At 34.7% G+C, this 18,380-nt stretch overlaps 1 protein-coding gene across 1 annotated transcript in view; it reads right to left on the reverse strand.

Annotated features, from left to right (window-relative positions):
* Positions 1-8,213: 8,213 nt before the first annotated feature.
* The window catches only part of ARHGAP18 (Rho GTPase activating protein 18), a 113,022-nt gene continuing 102,855 nt past the window's right edge, over positions 8,214-18,380 (reverse strand). The window contains exons 13-15 of the mRNA XM_006926159.3: positions 15,246-15,370; positions 11,589-11,650; positions 8,214-10,401 (exon numbers count right to left, since the gene is read on the reverse strand). Coding sequence (XP_006926221.1) covers positions 10,310-10,401; positions 11,589-11,650; positions 15,246-15,370 — 279 coding nt within the window. The 3' untranslated portion in view covers positions 8,214-10,309. The remainder of the gene's footprint in view (positions 10,402-11,588; positions 11,651-15,245; positions 15,371-18,380) is intronic.

Raw genomic sequence — 18,380 nt, forward strand, 5'->3', positions numbered from 1 at the left:
ACATGACAGGCTTGACCTGTCACTTGAACCCAACTCAGAGCCATCTCATGAGGACACTCTTTCTTATTCAAGTGATATAGTATCTCCCTCCTTCTCATCACCAGAGCATTTTGGTTTTATTTCCTGGATTAGGTCATAAACATCATGGCACATTGTGAGTGGTACATGCTTTGTTGTCAGTTTAACTCCTGATGCAGCCACTTAACTGACCTGGTGGAGAAAGTTTCTCACTTATAAAATGGGATAAAAACGTCACCCTCTTAGATGTGGTGTGAAAATTAATGAACATGTACATAAAACGCACAGTGCATTGTCTGGTACAAAGTAATTACCCAGTAAATCTAATAACATCTTTAAAGTCTAATAAAGCTAATAACATCATTATTATTTCTTGAGGGAATTATACGTATCTTATTGATATTTGAGTATATTGTCTATACTAAGTACAAGAAAAATAAATGAATTAAACAGAAAAATGCCCCCTCCAAGATAATACCTCCTACCACCTGGCACAGAGTCCTGACAAATGCCTAATGGGGTGACACAGACATCTTCCCTGATGACAACTTTAAATATGACAGAGATAGCATCTTATAGCAATTATGCCTCTCTCATGACTAAACTTGCCTATAGTCTTTGAATCATTTTAGAATCCTACCTAAATTAAACATTCAAAATCTCTAGGTATTTATTAGCCACAAATATTCACTGAGCATCTACCATGTGTCAATTACTGCATTAAACACTAGAAACACCAGATGAGAAAAAATAGACTCTGTTCTCAATATGCTGACAATCTCATCCTGGATGCTTTACCTACTTTAACACTTAATGTTCACTGTACAGTCACAAATCCACAATTTACACAACTTAATGATTTGTAATGATTTCACCTCTCAGTCCTCACATTTTCAAGCTGAAGAATAATGATCTTTTCCAAATGACAGAATTCTTCATGACAGCATTGCAATCCCTACTCTGGACTTGCTTTGGTTCTACTGAAACAGCATCACCACTGCCGTCATCGTAACTAACACTCACAAAATGATGTGTATAATTTACAAAGTGTGTTCATATAAATTATCTCATTTACTGTATCCAGACTTCACGTATGGGTTGGTTTACCATTGCTCTATGGAGTAGAGTTTCTACTGGATTTTAGTATTTCTTCTAATAAGCCTAAAAATGCTCGGTATGCTTTTTGGCCACGACAGGTCACTGGGTCTTTGCCTTCATGGAACAACCTACATAGTGTCTATCAAGTTTCTACTTTAAGTTCAGACCCAGGATAATAGATTTTATTTTAAATTTGAATTAATGTTTCTCCTAAATCCTTGGCTTTGTACTTATCACATACTTACCATCCTTGGAGGTCGTCTGCTTCCTTTGTACCCATTCAGAGCTTTGCAAAGTCTTACAGTTTGAGGTCAGATACCAAAGGATCCTCATTCTTGAATGGTTGTATATTGTCCTGCAGCTGAAAGGTTTTATTTTTATTTGTTCAGTAAATTTTATTCCTACCATATATCTCTGGAATATTAGTCATTGCATTTTTCTACCTAGAGATGTTGATTTCTCTAACCAAATTATCCTGGCAGTTCCATAAAAAAAATGCACTTAGATATATCTTGTATTTGGATACATCTTGGTGTTAAAGTTTTTGAGAAACCACTCTGATATATCAAGTACATATATCAGTTTCTCTCTACCCAAATGCCTCTTCGCCCTCTCTTGGGATGATTTTCAGGTGATATACACTGTTCCAGTGCAAAACCAGGTCTGCACTGAAATACACATCCATTCCGATGGATCAGTAATTATATTCTGGTACACTTCTCAGAAATTGATAAAATGGATTACTATAACAACTGGGTAACATATCTGTACATAAGTCAGATTGTTATAAATTGTTCGCTTTCAGCAATTATGAAAAAAGAACCTATTAGCTGGCAGATCATCACAAATAATTCTGATGACAGATCACTGTGATTTGGGGCATGCTATAAACTTTAAAGAAGTTAAAAACTAGATCACTGCTATAACCAAGTTTTAAAATTCCTATTTACATTTATATGTGAACAAGTGTCTCAGTGCATATATTTGAAAAATAGAAGTAAAATTGATGCTGAATTTATTAGAAATAAGTAATAACTATCCATTGATAATAAAAATGAGAAAAAAGCAAAAACCTTATTCTTATTAAGAATGCCATTTTCAATAAAATTAAAATTTTGTATTTACTAACTTACCCAAATTTGTGATACATTTTTTTGTTTGATCAATGATAGCTTCAATGTATATACTTATTTTGTTGCAGAAAAAATGTAACCAATCTGTGCCATTGACTATATTACTTTAGAATAAATTTCTAAGGAGAAAGTAACAATGGAAATAAGAGTCTAAGGAAGAAAGAAATAATGTTAAATGTCTTGCTATTAACTAAAATCTTTCATGCATTTTTTAAAAGATAGCAGGGTATCATGTCAGTATAGTATTAAAACTCTACTTGAAACATTTTAAAGTATTAGAATGTCTTTGCAATTATTTAAACATATGAAAAATTTTAGACTTCAATTAAAAGTTATGCAAGGTTATACATAGTTTATAAAAATTATTTTAGAGGGTGAGAAAAAATTAAAAAATAGAATTATATAGCACTTTACTGCATTTTTTGTTTCTCAATAATTAGGATTTGGAAACAAAACATATAACGCTTATCCTAAATCTTGTTTTACATAATATATTTTTAAATTTATGTAATATATATTCCTCACGTTTTGCTATATAGATTATAGTGGACAGAGTGATGTCTCTCAGTATATGTGACAATGCAGAAAAACAATGAGAGACAGTGGCTCTTCTAGCCAAAGGTGTTTTCAAAACAGCTGCTAACATGGTACAAACTTTAATGTATAACAGTTATCAGCCCCTTTAACACCAGCTTCCAAACAAGCTTATTTTAAAATAATTTGTTTTAAACTTAGGAAAGAGTCTTAAATTTAACATCATAAAAATAAAATTCATGATCTCTGAGGGACTGGCAAAATTCTTGGAGAATTTTTCACCTTTAGCATAGTCAATATTCTTCACAAAATATTGAATTATTTTATTTGGAGTAATATTTCAGATAACAGGACAAGATGCTCTTGAATTAACTAGAAAAGCAGATAATATCAGATATTGGAAATTATATATGAAAATTATTTTACAATAAAGGTTCCGCTCTGCGAAATATCAAAGAAAAAAAAAGAGAAGAAAATCTTGATAAACCTTATTCCTTCCGCCCCCTCCCCAACAATCCCAACTAAATTCATAATTTCCAATCCCTATTTACATCTTGGCCTACTGCAATAGGCTTCTGCTCCCATCACACCAAAACTACCTGCTCTCTAGGTCAGCCACGAACTTGTAAACTTCAGTTCCAATGGCTTCTACTCAATCTTTGGTTTAATTCTCTCATTATTTGATGTAGTTGGCCTCCTTTCTAAACCTATTGTCTTCCCTGGCATCTATGATCTTCACTCTTCTGACACTACTACTGTGGTTTGAATTGCTCCTTCTAACACTCTTCCTTTGTGCTTCCCTTAAGTGAAGGGAAACATGCCTCAAAGTTGTTCTTTGCCCTCTCTTGTCCTTATACTCTGAGGGGACCATCCTTTTTTCTCCAATGACTTTATCACTCCCATAAATGTATTTTCTAAATATATACCTTTCAAAGAAATATTACCTGAAGATGTCTATTTTCTCTGATCAAGCTCTTCACACACTGCATGCTCAACATATACTCATTTTTTCCCCTTCCACACCTATAATACTCCTCTGTCTCTTACCTCAATCCTTTCATCCCAAACCAGTAGTTTCCCTATTCTGGGACTCAGCAAAAAGTACCATCATCTTCTCCCAGGGATCTTGAACATCTCCTTCTCTCACTCTTCTACATCCAATGGCATCATCGCATCCTCTTAACTCCAATTCTGCAACATCAATATAACCCATTCTCACTCATCTTCACTGTCATAGACCTAGTTCTGAGTCTCATCCTTTCTGGTCTAATCTGTGATATCTTAACTGAGCTTTCAGTTTAAATTCTACTGCCTCCTTTAACAACGACCCAATTAATGTTCTTCAGTTGCACCTATTTCTGCCTCCCTGAAATTATAGCCCTTTTGCTGGGAATATGTTCCCTGTCACCAGCCTGTATCAATGCTTTCCACAAATCTAAATCTAATCTCCTGTGGAAATGCATCATAAGATTGATTTTTACATCACCACGATATAAACTACAGTGTAGCACACAACAAGCACTAAAATATTTGGGGGAAAAAAGAAAGGAAGAAAGTGAAATAAGTGGATACCATGCTTATTTCTGAACCTTCAAGGTATGCCTTACTATAACGTTTTTGAATGAAATATGGTATACCTTAAGGCATTGAGTAATACCTAAAATTTATTAACAATCAAGAGAGTTAATTCCTTCCCTCCTCTTCAACATAAAGATTAGCATGATGAAGAAGGCATGCCCTAGAATGTGTTCATGATTCCTGGACAAAGTCAAAGCATAATCTCTTAATAGTTAATTCTTCGTGTTCTCAGTAGAATTCTCTCTAGTCAGATAGAAACTGGGTGATACAAGCAACCAAAGCTAAGACACAATTAATGAATAAATCACTTCCTTTTTGTATTTGTAAAAAGGCTACTGTCGGGTGAAAGAAAATTTTGGCTAATTGACTATTCAGAATTGGTCCACTCTGTAACTCTCCTTTTGAACTTCTCTCCAGGAGAAATTCCTGTTCACTTTGGCCCTGGAATGTGACTTAAGACAGAGATTATATGAAAGCCATCATTTTGTAAAGGTTATAGGAGATGCAACAAGAGACAGAATTGAGCTGCCCAGGTATAACAAGGGGTGAACATCAAAAGAGGAGTAAGCGGTGGAAAGTGGGGCTGCCTTCCCTGAAGCTTATCTGAGCTCCTTCGGCTGAGGAATCAAGACTTCAAATTTCAAAATAAAAGTCTTGCTTGTGACAAAGGTAGTGCATATTGGTCTTAGTTGGAAATACCACAGGAGCAATGCTTTTCTTGCAACTAATCTGTTTCTCTCATGCAATATGCAGCTACATGAAAATAACTCATGAAACCCTTCAAAGAAGTTCTAATGTTTCATATAAAACCCTTTCTACCAGAGCTGAGTTACCCTCATGCAATATTTTAGGTCAGAAGTGAAATAGAAGCTGAATACCAAGTCCAGATTCTAAGATGTAAAGCCAACTGAAATGAAATTTTTATTGCTGTATTTATTAAATATAAGATTTGAAAATTTACTGACCTAGAAAAACCAAGAAAACAAAGTAGCACCTGTGTCAGCAGGTGCCACTAATACCAATTGGAGATGCTCAAGATCATCCTAGGAGTTAAAAAGTATGAAGTATGGAAAATAAACTGAGTAAGAGTTTGTTTTCTTTTGGTCAGAGAAACAGAGGAAGAACTTTGTCCCTTATGCCAGTTTATTTACCTTAAATGACACGAATCATATTTAAAGTTGAATTAACCTTACTCGAAATAGAGAAAAAATGTCCTGGAATTATTTCTGAAAAGGTGTTCTGTGCCCTTTATAGTGTTACAGATGCTCTGAGGAAGAGGTACTGCCACGAATTTCCAGGTTAGAAAAGTGATATGCCATTGGAACCAATAACCCCGAATGAGACAGAGATAATATTGATAATTGATAATATTGATCATAATACCACTAATAAAATTACTCAGGCATATTGAATAATTACTATCAGGAAAAATACACTGCAGAACCCTTTATATGGAGTAATTAGTTCTACTAAGCTTTTAAAAAACAAATATCCCTTGAAGTCTAGTTCTACAAAGTAGAAAGTGAGGCACAGTAACCAACTCCTCTTAGGTCACATTTGTTAACCCAGGTAGTCTGGCTCCAGTACCCATGTCATCCGCTTAAAATATTACTTAACTGCAATTTAAAAAAATATATTAAACCCAGCATTCAATGCCCTCTAAAAACACTTTCTACTTCTCCTTCTGCTTGCTAAAATCTCACTTATTTGCTTCCTTGTAAGATTTGTCCAAACTCAGGGTATTTGATTCTTTTCTCCCACTCTCTCTTAATACTGTTATAATCAGTCTTTTACCCCTAACGCTTTACTTAAACAGTTAAACAAGGTCAGCAATGACCTCCACATAGATAAATCCAGGACCAATTCTAGTCTTTAGCTCATTTGAGCTGTAATTAGGATCCAATATTACCATCGTTCCCTTCTCCTTGATAGCCTTTCTTTATTTGGCTTCTGGCACATCACAATCTCTTGGTTATCTCAATGGTCCCTTCTTTAATCTCTTCGCTGATTCCTTCTCTTCTTTCTAACCTGTAGTGTTGGGTAGCTCCGAGGCTGTGCTCTCTGTGATTTTCTCTACTATATCCACACTCACTCTTGGTGATCTCATGCAAGCTCATGGTTAAAGTTAAAAGTCCATTTACATGCAAGTGACTCCAGCTCAGACCTTCCTCCAGCACTTCTGCACAGATAACCGCCTACTTACCACTGTCACTTGGATATCCATCCAACAAGCACCTGAAATTCAACACATCCTGGATCCTTCCTCCCTCAGAAAACCTGAATTACCTTCCCTATTTCTGCGGTTAGAAATTCCATCCTTCCTTCCAGTTGCACATATTGAAAATCTTGTAGTTATTCTCAAAAATGCATTTTCTCTCATATCGGAAACCCTATAGCTTCTACCTTCAAAAATATACCCAGAATCTGCCACTTCTTATCACTCCACAGTTACTGCCCTCACCTACAGTGTCCTGCTTCACTCTCAAAAAGTTCTAATTTGAATAAATTATAGTCACCTTAGTACAAGGCCCCCTGTAGTTTCACCTGCATCTCACCCATGTTACCTCTGTAACCTCATCTATTATGTTCACTGGCCTTCACCCCACCAGCCATTCCGGTATCCTTATCTTTGGTAAGCCAGGTACACTTCTGCCTTTGGGCCTCAGTCCTAGTTTTTCCCTCTGTCTGGAATGCTCTTCTCCCAGACATCCATGTGGCAAGTTTCTCACCTCCTTCAAATCTTTGCTCAGTTATCAGAAGTTCAGCAAGAGCTGGTTTACTACTGCAGTGAGCCCATCCCTCCACTTTGTCCCATTTAATCTGCTCACCTTTCTTGTCTCCATTGCACTTACAACCTTTTAACATACCAATAACTTTATTTATGTATTAATTCATTTTGTTCAATTCATTATTTGTCTCCCTCCACTAGAATGTAGACTCTATGAGAGCAGAGCTATTTTTCTCACTGATGTACCTTAGGGTAAATCGTGCCTGACACATATATGTTGGTGACCAGTAAATATTTGTTGAATGAAGACACAAACACATATATACTAAAATAAAGATGGTCACAAATCTTCTATCTTAGGCATTCCTCTTTTTACCTTCCTTGTTCAGTCTTTCCTTGTTCTGATCCTTCTGCTTGAAATAGACATTGCCAAAACATCTAATTCCAGTTCATATAAACCTTTTCTCTTCTTTTTCCATTCAACAGGTTAAGGATAAAAGCAGACTAATAGACTGAGCAAAGAAACTTTGAAATGAATCATTATTTACAATTTTCAGAATCAGTGATTAAAGTGAGAGATCCATGGTGTCCTTGAACCTAATCGCCTTGTGCCTGCACTGAGTCTGAAGCACTTACCTATGAACTCCAGTTCACTTTCAAAACGTCCCAGTTTAGCTGCAAAGGAATCCCTGAGCAATACCGCCACCTACTGATCAGTAGGTGAGAAATCAGGACAATGAGGTTGAAAGTGCAACCCAGTTTAAGAAAAAGTAGGAAAAGACAATAATGAAAAATCCCATGAAATCAAAACTGCTTCTCCCAAAGAGTGCTAGCAAAGAATTTATATTTAATCCTACAGCAGCAGTAAACAAACACTGTGTATTTGTAAACAATTAGAATAACCCTTCAGAAAAGCAGTAGCATCTCTGAAATATTAACAGGGCAATCCATTTTCTATAAACACCAGCTCTTTACTTTTCACCAGCAACTCCCTTAAGACTTAGGATGTTTGAGACTCAAAATTAATATATCTGTTGTTTTTATTTCCCCTCACACAAACAAATAAAAACTAATCGACCCTAAGATTCAAAATTCGCTGGAAAAACAAAATCACAGAGAAAGCATTTGGGTTAATTCTGCGGCATTTAATTTGAGACTCTACACTATCAAGTTTCTCTTTAAAGGTATAGACAGACATCCTTATTGGTTATTTAAATGCAATGTTTTCAGTGTCAATGAACAAAGGTCATGAGTTCTATGAAAAACTCAAAATAAAATATTTTCATATTTATTTACCAAGATCTGGTACTTTTTCATTACCAAAAGCCTCTTGTGCCACCCCCTTCCCCTAGAGTGGGTAGTAAATGTAGTGGAAATTAGTTGACATGTGCTTTAGGAAACCATTTATCTAAATCATTATATTCACTCCTGTCTTTTGAAGTTGTGCACCTAAAATGTTTTAAGCACTTGATTTTGCTTTCATATCGTTAATTGTTTTCAATAAATTAAACCACTTATAAAACAGTTTGCTAACAGAAAAACTGACTCTATATATAGTCAAAATCAGAAACTGAATACAGTGTGCTATGAAAAATCCTAAAGAATAAAAATTTGCTAAGAAAAAAAACTAAGAAAGAAAACAAGTTTATATCTCCCACGTCTTCCCACTTTAAAAATTACACAAGAGCAATAAAAGAGCAGAAGTGGCTTTTAACAAAAAAGAAAATAGTCCATTAGTACACTCATGAACATAGGACTTAAAGTAATAATTCCAAGAGAATATAATTTAGAAAAATGCATTTAATTATAAAAAAAAATTAAATAAAAAAGCAATGGCACAAATCACCAAAAAGTTATTTAAATGATCATATCCACAGGCTGTTCTTATAATTATATGCTAAAAATTTATGACTATTCTCATTAACAACATCTTCCCTCCTAATTAGAGTGACATCAAGAGTTTCTGAGAATGTGTAATTTTTCCTAAAGTACTACTAAAAGTACCATAAACACAGTTTGAGCAACATTCATTTACATCACCTTTTATTTACTACACTCTAAACTCATAAAATATTGGACATTTTTCTCTTACTTCATTCCTCTTATTTACAGTACAGAGGCTCATGTCTTGTCACAATATGGTTTGTGCATTAAAATCCCTGGGAATAGTACTTTCTGCAGCATTTTAATAAATTTACTCTGGTTATTTAAAATAAGTACATAAACAAAAGCTTGTTCATATGACTGTGTCATACCCAGAAAAATCACTCTTCCTGCAGACTTATTTATGAGTAAAAAAAAAAAAAATCCCTCTTTCAGTAGAATACATTTTCAACCATTACTGGGATTATACTCTCATACATATTTATTTGCTAGTATGACAATAGGTAAAGCTAGCTACAACTTTTTAAATTTCATTTAGAAGAGTACAGCATAAATGAAGTGATTTGGCTTTCACTCTCTTATTAGACATAATCCAGTTATTCCACATGGATATATTTTATTTATTCTTAGTGTGTAAATCTTTAATGGTTCAGTAACAATTGACAGTTTCTGACAGTGCTCTTTTCTTGACAGTGAATATAGTTCTGTGCGCATATGTCAGATGAACTGAAAAAATGCAAATCACTTCATGGGACACAGTAGGGAGAAGTAGAATGTTATTGTTTCAACAAATGATTCAAAGAGATGAATATTCAACATTCGACAGTCATAGGAATCCTGTTGAATTCAGGCTGTTTTAAGACGTATTGTCATCACGACTTGCCATACCTAGTACTTGTTATCTTTTTCAGTTAAAAAGCAAACCTAATTGGGAAAAGGCAAATGTGAAGAAGAGAGAAAGGTGAGAAAGCATATATTATTCTATATATAATTTTTGGAGAAAAAAGTGAGAGGGAAAGGGGTATATTTCATATTTAAAAAACTATGTCACATCTGAGCACATTTCACAGAGTATATGAAAATAGTCTACAAGCTAATTAATCCCCTTTTCTCTCACTTTGGTGATATTTGTTTTCTAATAATATTAATAATAATAATTAACATAATTCTGGCAGCAGCACAAATTTATAACTTTTTAAGGCTTAAGAATGTCACTATTCAATAGTTGAGTACATTTGAATAATAAAAGAGTCCTGTAGTTTCTTTTATTTACAGTCCTGACCCAGCAAGTATTATTAAGGAAGCCCTCCTGCAGCATTAGCCTTCTGTAAGTCTTCTATGACGGCTTGGACTTTATAACCCACTCAGCATTTGGGTTGAGCTGATATAAGTCCTTCATGTAAGTTTCATCATCGAGGCAGCGTTCCCCTATTAAATAGATGTTGCATTTGTTTAATACATTTGAGTGATTGGGATTCAATTTTAAACTTAAACCTAATAGTTTAACTCTGAAGTCTTAGATGTCAAATACTTTTCATCCTTTCTCATTTCACATAACTTCAAAATTTGACCAAAAATATTGGAAAATTCAATTTTGTAATCTTTGCCTGCACAAGTTTCAAATTAATTCAGACAGTTAAAATATTTCGTGTGATAAGCTTTTAAATAGTTCCTTAAAAGCTTATTTATCTTTAATGAATGGCAATAGGTTTGAATCCACCTAAGAAATTACCAAATTATTGAGAAATAAATATATCTCAGAGTAAAATGAAAAATCAAATATGTTAATATTCAAATAATCTTTACTGATGAAGTTAACAATTCCAGGTTTCTAATGGAGTTGTGGTTTATTTAAATTTTAAGAATGAACCTTTACATTTCTGTATTTAACTTTTAATATTTACTAATATTTTTAAGTCCTAGAAAAAGAATTCTACAAAATTTATCTTAAAATATTTCAGTTACTATTTTGAAATAAACACTATTTCATTTACTTGTTAACACTTTCACCCTAACCATATTGAGTTAAAAAAAAGAATAAAGTATTTTTTAAATTTTAATAACGAGATGAGAACAATCCACTGATAATTAATTATAAATGATCAAATAAAATCTAAGACATGGACAAAATTAAACCATTTACCCTATTTCTACTTCCTAAATTACCAATATGTCTGTCTCTGTGTGTATGATTTAGTAAGCAATTAACAATGGTGAAAATAACTTCTGCTTTCACTAAAAATATCTAGTATTGTACTTTAATAAAAGTGTTATCTTAGTCTTAAATAAGCTCAACTACTTCCTTTATTAAGATCTGACATAAGCATATAAAAAAGAAAGATGCTTTAAAAAACTTCATTAACCATTCTAGAAGTTATTTCTATTTTTAAGGAACTTGTCTTTGCTGAAGTTCAATATAAATAGGCATTTGTACAGAAGGAACTCAGAGTCTGAAGAGAAAGATCAGAACACTAAACAAATCTACAATGCTTGTCAACCCTCCACAGTGTGCTATATTTTACCTCTACTAATTTCTCCTGCCCCAAAGATATAAATAATAACCAATGACAATGTCGAATCAGCATATGAATACAAAGAAAAAAAGATATGCTTACCAATATTTCCTCCAATTTCATATAAAAAAAGTTCTTCTTTCTTAAGAGTCTGGGCAATCCCACTATCAGGGACAAAACAAACTGATTTGTTGTATCATCAGATGGCTTTCAAATAAATCACTTTAATGTGCTTGGTGATTCTAGATTGTATGGAAAATTCATAACTTAGACACACTCTAATTATCTACACATTTGCATTTTCCCATCTGTTAAATGAGCCTAATAGGTAGTAAAAATGTCACACCTGTGAATGAACAAATGGAATCATACATACTTCTTAAGGCAAAATAATAAATCAGTATCTAAACTTATAAAGTTAAAAAGTAACAACATTTTAATTGCCAAGAAAATTATTAATATGAATATCTACTTGGCATAGGGTCAAAAAGGTCCTCATAAAACTAAAAAAAAAAAAAAACAACAACAAATGTTTGCTCCTTAGTTTTCCCATTGTATTTATTCAATAAGCATCTTTCATGGGTTTGCTGTACTGAAAACTCTAATGATATGCAATGAATGTAAAGAACAGGACGAGGTCCATAACCCTCCGTGTTGGCCATCTTAATGAGAGGTATACATACTCCAAGTAGAAGGAAATACTCATTATGAAGACTTTACAAGTAGGATGCACTTACAGGTTTAAACTCTTCAAAGGATAAACTTTTCCAGACATTTGGTTCAAACAAAAATTGGTAAAATTCAGTGGTTTTCAAAACTCTCTGTATACTGATTACCTGGGAAACCTGCTAAAAATTCAGATCCAGAGCTCTGAAAACTGATTTAATATATCTAGATGAAGCTCGAGAACCTGCTTTTTAAATGCTCTATAGTGGATTCTGATACATGGAAAAGTTTGTGAACCGTTGATAGAAAGCCCTGAAGACACACTCTCTGGAACTGAGAAGAGGAAATCAGGTCTGACTTTTATCCAAACTGTTATGAAAAATAAGAGATAGTAGAAGCTTTCCTAACCAACCATTTAATGACTTGTCTGGTTATCCAATTCCATCTACTCTGTTCTCTGTGGCACACTAGATGCTCAAGGCTGTATATGTGCTCATGCTTTAGATCCACCTGCTGACTCAGACCTTATCTAGAAGGCTTTGCTCCCAAACTGGTGTAAGTTTACTTTTTTTAATTAAAGAATTTAATAATTATATTTTTATTTATAACATAGTACATAACCCGATAAACTATAAGTATAAAAGAAGTTGCCGAATTTTTTAGAAGACTAGATTAAAAAAATCTCATCAGATATTGTTCTCTATAATCTACATTCTTGTTCCACTTTAAAGAAGCCTGAACTAGATTTCTTGGTATATATAATCTTTTCCATCATACTAATCAATAAATCCATAATTACAGAAAAGGCAACAGTCTTTATCAAAGACTGGTGAGTGAATGTGCAATTATTGTATATTTATGTCATTCATATGTTCTTGGCTTTAGGAGAGAAAGTAGTGGAGAAAAAGTATGGAGGGAAGTAGGGATTCCAACTATCCCTACACAGGTAGAATACAAATGGGCAGAGGGGAAAGTAGTGGAAGAAAATAAAATGTGTGTGTGCGCGTGTGTGTAAACATTTATTGAGAATTTCAATTGTTAGATGGCCCAGACAGACAGTGCTTTGTGCGTCACGATCATTTTCTTAGTTAATTATCGGCAGACTAGACTGTAGGTCCTATTATGGTCCACTTTTACAAATGAGGAACATGAGACTTAAAGAGATCATAAAAACTAAAGATGAAATAGGAAAAGCTGGCATTTGAAGTCACATCATCTGCCTCCAGCATCTCCAAGCACGAGGAAAGGGACTGAAGAAGGGACTCTGCTCCAGGGGGTAGCAAATGCTTACTTAATGAAAACACAACAAGCAGAAAATCCAAATATGCAAAGGACAATTGTCACAATGCTGGTGCCTTCTATAATATGCCTACCATTGTCTTTTGGTACCCTAAATAATAAAAACACATCGAATATATTGTACAGCTTCAAAGTCACACCTTATATCGTGTGCAAGGAAAGGAACAAAAGTACAGACTAAATTGAGCACTTGGGTCCAGAAAGTAAATGTGGTGTAAATTAACCATGTCTAGCCTGGAAGAGCTGCTTGTATTTGAAGTCTGGCCAGATTTTCAGGTGCACACTCTGGGAGAGGATGGAAAGTCATCCTTGGTGGGAAGAATGGCAACAGTTGGTATCTACTTAGTCACAGCAGGGAGTAGAAAAGAAATGGACTGATTTCCTGAAGATCAGAGACCTTGAGGGAGCAAAGACATAAGAAAAATTCCAACTGCTCCCAGGACTAACCCTGAGAAATTCCATCTACTCCCAGACTCTGTACCTGAGGCCTCAGGTCCATGATGTTCTCTGGACTCTCTAGCCAGCGTGGAGAGTGGTTAAGGACTAGCTTTGGAGACAGAAACCACAGATTTAGAATTCAGCTCCACCGTCTACAAAAATGTGTGACCTTGCAAAGTCTCTATTTTCTTATCAGTAAAACAGAAGTAATATTAGTACTTACTTCAGGGTGTTGAGAGGGAAGTTTATGATGGCTTATTGAAAGCCCAGGTATTACCAATAAGCCTCTCTTTTATTTCATCACCATCTGTTCACTGCACAGGCTCATCTCTTCTCCCAATTTATAAACTCTAAGGGAAGATACTTTAAGATATATTTTTATACCCCTTCCAACATCTAGCAGAGGGCCTTAAACAGAGCAGAGACATATTAAATATTGGTGGTACTGTATTAAACTTGGAAAGGTTTTGGAAGAAAACTGCACTGAAGCCCCTGAATGTTAGAATGAAAAGATAAAATTCTATGAAAGCCTAAAACAGTTTCTTCATACACTAAGATGTCAGTGTCCTTGATTTCCCCAACTTTTTAAAAATTTAGATTAGTTTATTTTCAATGAGTGGAAATGAGTGGCAAAGCATTAAAAATACAACTTTAAAAATAAGGATTTGAAGAATAAAAACTGAAAATTCATTACACTTGTTTGAACTTTGAAAATTCAAGAAAAGATATTGCAAAATGTCTTGGAAAGTGTAAGCTCTATTATCATTGGGGGGATGTCAATGGCTTTCAAAGGCCTCCTCCTGTCCCATCTGCCCCCAGAATAGAGAGGAAAGAAGGTCTGGGTGACCCTATTGAGGATGATGTGCTTTGTCCTGGAGACTTCAGAGCTCACAAGACCGGTTGTCCTTTCTTAATTCTTTATACCTTCTGTTGTTAAATTTAAGCTTTTTTAGTCATTACATTTTATAGAAAAAGTTGTATCTTTTATTTGTTTTAATCTCACTGTATCCTAATTAATGATTTTCCTACACACAGTAATTAACTTCTCATCAGCATATTCTGGAAAGACTACTGAGTGGTCTCATGTGCCAAGCCCATTGCAGGCACAGTGAAGGAATGCTCAAACATCCTGCTTGAAACAGGCTCAACTTGAACACACACTTCTACATCAAATAAACTCAACTCATTCCAACAGTCTAATTGTTAAGTCTGCTCTTCTTTTCTGCTGAAAAGACAAACATTTCATGCACTTCATACCACCCATAGTTAAAAAAGGGAGGGAGGAGGAAGAGAGAGAGCAAATGAGCAAGCAAGTGAGTTATACCATGGAATAATTAAAACAAAACAAGCCTCTACCTTTCTTGGCTGAGAAACCTGGCAAGTACATCACTGGCTTTTAGTTCTTCAGTTAGCTGTATTGCCATGGAAACTTTCGAAAGATGGGGAGCTTGCACTCGAATCACTCCCTGAGGAACGTCAGCCTGCAAAGCAATAATGACACTGGAACAAAGCTGGCAGCAGCTGGAACGTGTAACTCTGTACAATGCATTATATGGTAAGTGTGCTTAACTACTACGCATTTTACTTCACTACATAAAAACCTTAACTACTGTATAATGTAATTTGCTAAATTACATCAAACCTCGAATATCCTCTTAATGGTGATAGGGGAACTTTATAATGTCTGTGCAGTAATGCTTAATTATTTTTAAAGATGTAAAGAATGACAGCAATAACCATTACTGCCATATTAAGTGCTGATTTCTGGGTATTATCTACTAGAGGGTGCTTCTCCATGTAGCAATTTATGAAATTGAATCAGAAAAGTTATTTTGTGTGCTACTGCAATGTATGGATTTAAAAAATCTTCCTGTGCATTTACCAAATTTCATAAAAATTTTTGTCCCTGTAAGTATTTTAAAAAATGACACATACTTTTCTAATACATCTGCATTGTGTCTGCTCCTCACCTGGCTAATGAGCTTAAAACTGTGACCACTTTCAATTTAAGATGACCAATTCTAAATTCTTTGCCATGGATCTTAAGAACGCTTTAGGTATCTGGGGATATCAATGAAATATTTTGAGGACTGTAATATCAAAATATCAGGTATGGCATTTAAAACATTAGGCTTAATTTAATTCCTATTCATTCTGCTAAAATAAGTACTAATTTATTATTGATAACCATATATCTTAAACAGACCCTAGAACACACAGCATGCACGAATGTTTAAAGATAACGCTTTAATACCCTGTTTAATACAACCAAAGTGTACTGAGCATCTACTGAGTGTGCAAGGTCTACTTACCTAATAGATAAATAAGACACAGTCCTTTATTGTATATTATTTTTGTGCTCACAATATCATTTTTTAAAATGTATGGTCTTATATTGCTTTTTCTTTTTACATAAAGCATGGATATACCACAGATGGAATTAATGATTTTTTTTCAAAGTTCAATAAAAATAATGTAGCGTTAGAACCAGGCTGCATAAAAATGTAGGTGCATCCAAAAGATTTAAAATTGTATCTAAGATGTAGTGTGAGAATAACAAAGAAAAGAAACAATACTGCATAAAACTGTACAAGGGAGCATGGGATCGGGTAAGACCTCCTTGAAGGGCTGCAAATATCTGTTACAGCTGCAGAAAGAACATAGAGGGCCTGGCACCAACCTCAGACACCTTGTTGCCCTCACCTGACCATTCAGTGAAGGATAACAGGGCCCACCCATCCCCTCTAACCTGGAAATTGACAAAGCATTTGCCGCTGCCCACTCACTTTGTGGGGGAGGGACTACATTCCTAGCATCCTTGTCTAACTTCTCCTCCTGGTGATTTTGCGCTCAACCCGATCCCTAAAACACATCCAATCCTAACCCATGCCCAGACCCTTCAGCTCCTGCTTCATCTCCCCCATCCATGCCGGACCCCTGGTTTAGTTTGCTGACTTCCAATTCTAACACATGTAGTTTGGCCTGATACCTAGTCTAGTCTCTGACCTCCACCTTGTTTCTGGGACACAAGACTAACTTACCTTTTTCATTAATTCTGTGACAGATTTTATTATTAGTTGTAACATTTTGGAAAATGAGCCTCTTCTTACAGCGGATGAAAGAATTTCACTGGTAGTGTCATTACCCTGTTTTCTTTTAGAGCAGTTATTAAATCGATGGTGTATCTTATCACTCAGAGATTATGCTACATGTACCGTACCCTTGGGTTTCACCTCTAGCTTATACCTTGCTGTGGCTGTTCTGCCTGCCGGCCTGGCCTCAACCATGTGTTCTCTCACAGGAGGTGGAAAACAATAAGCTAGTCCTGAAGACTCAAATGTTGTAATAGCAGCTGAAGCACTGAGTCTGTGTTAATAAAACACATCTCACTATGTCCATTACATTAGGGAAACAAATACTGGTATTTTGGATTCTGTTAATCTATCATTATTATTATATTATGGAAGGCTTGCAGACAGCCATCTACTTTATGCTGATTTAAAAGCTAGGGAATTCTGTGCAAGTCATTGTTCCAAATATCCTGACAAATATATAGGATTTCTCTGGTGAAACTAATGATGACAAAAATTGTTCCCATAATTACATCTTATCCAACTCTAGAATATCAAAAACAAAAACAAACAAACAAAAAAAACCAGGCAAATCCAGGCTGAGATTTAAAGTGAATTAAGACAATATGATTGTTTGTATATATAGAAGATTCACAATAAATGAGATAGAAAAGCAAAATGATTCAGAAAAATAATATATTGTCATAGAAAGTTCAGAAATATGGCAACTTACTCTGCTTTCTGCCTCTCTCCCCACTATTTCATGTGGCACATTCTATTGTTTGAATTAAAAGGCAAGTCAAAATTGGCTACAAATACCTATGCTTTCATATCTCTATGCATGCTCTATTTCATTTCTGAAACATCCCACTATCAATTTTTCAAATCTCAGCTCAAATACCTCAAATTCCATGTAACCTTCCATGATCCACAAAGTCAAAAGGAATTTCTTCCTTCCACTGAAATTGCCATTGAATCTCTTTTATGATGGGGGGATCCTAATATATGACACTGGTATTCTAGTTACATGCCGCATGTCCAAGTCATACCTGTAGTCAGCTATCAATTTATTAAATAAATCATTCAAAAATATTTACTAAAAATGGTGTGTTCATAATAGCACAATTTCTTTAGAATAAAATAAAGTATACCAATGTGTATTTCCTTAAGAGCAAAAAATAGTTTTAGGAACATTGTCTAAAAGAAACCAGTCAAATTGCCTCTATCTACCAGATGGTATTCCCTCTACTACTGAGAAATTCAGACAGGAAGGGATATTAATTATTTAATCAATCCACTCATTTATCTACTAAATATTTATTAGAGTCATACATTCTCAGTCACTTACTCCTGCAGGGAGTTACCAGCGTTAATGTACACCTGCTTAAGGACGCAGCCACTTTTTCTCCAAGACATGTTA

Source organism: Pteropus alecto, unplaced genomic scaffold (assembly GCF_000325575.1).
Source record: "Pteropus alecto unplaced genomic scaffold, ASM32557v1 scaffold79, whole genome shotgun sequence".
Taxonomy (NCBI): domain Eukaryota; kingdom Metazoa; phylum Chordata; class Mammalia; order Chiroptera; family Pteropodidae; genus Pteropus; species Pteropus alecto.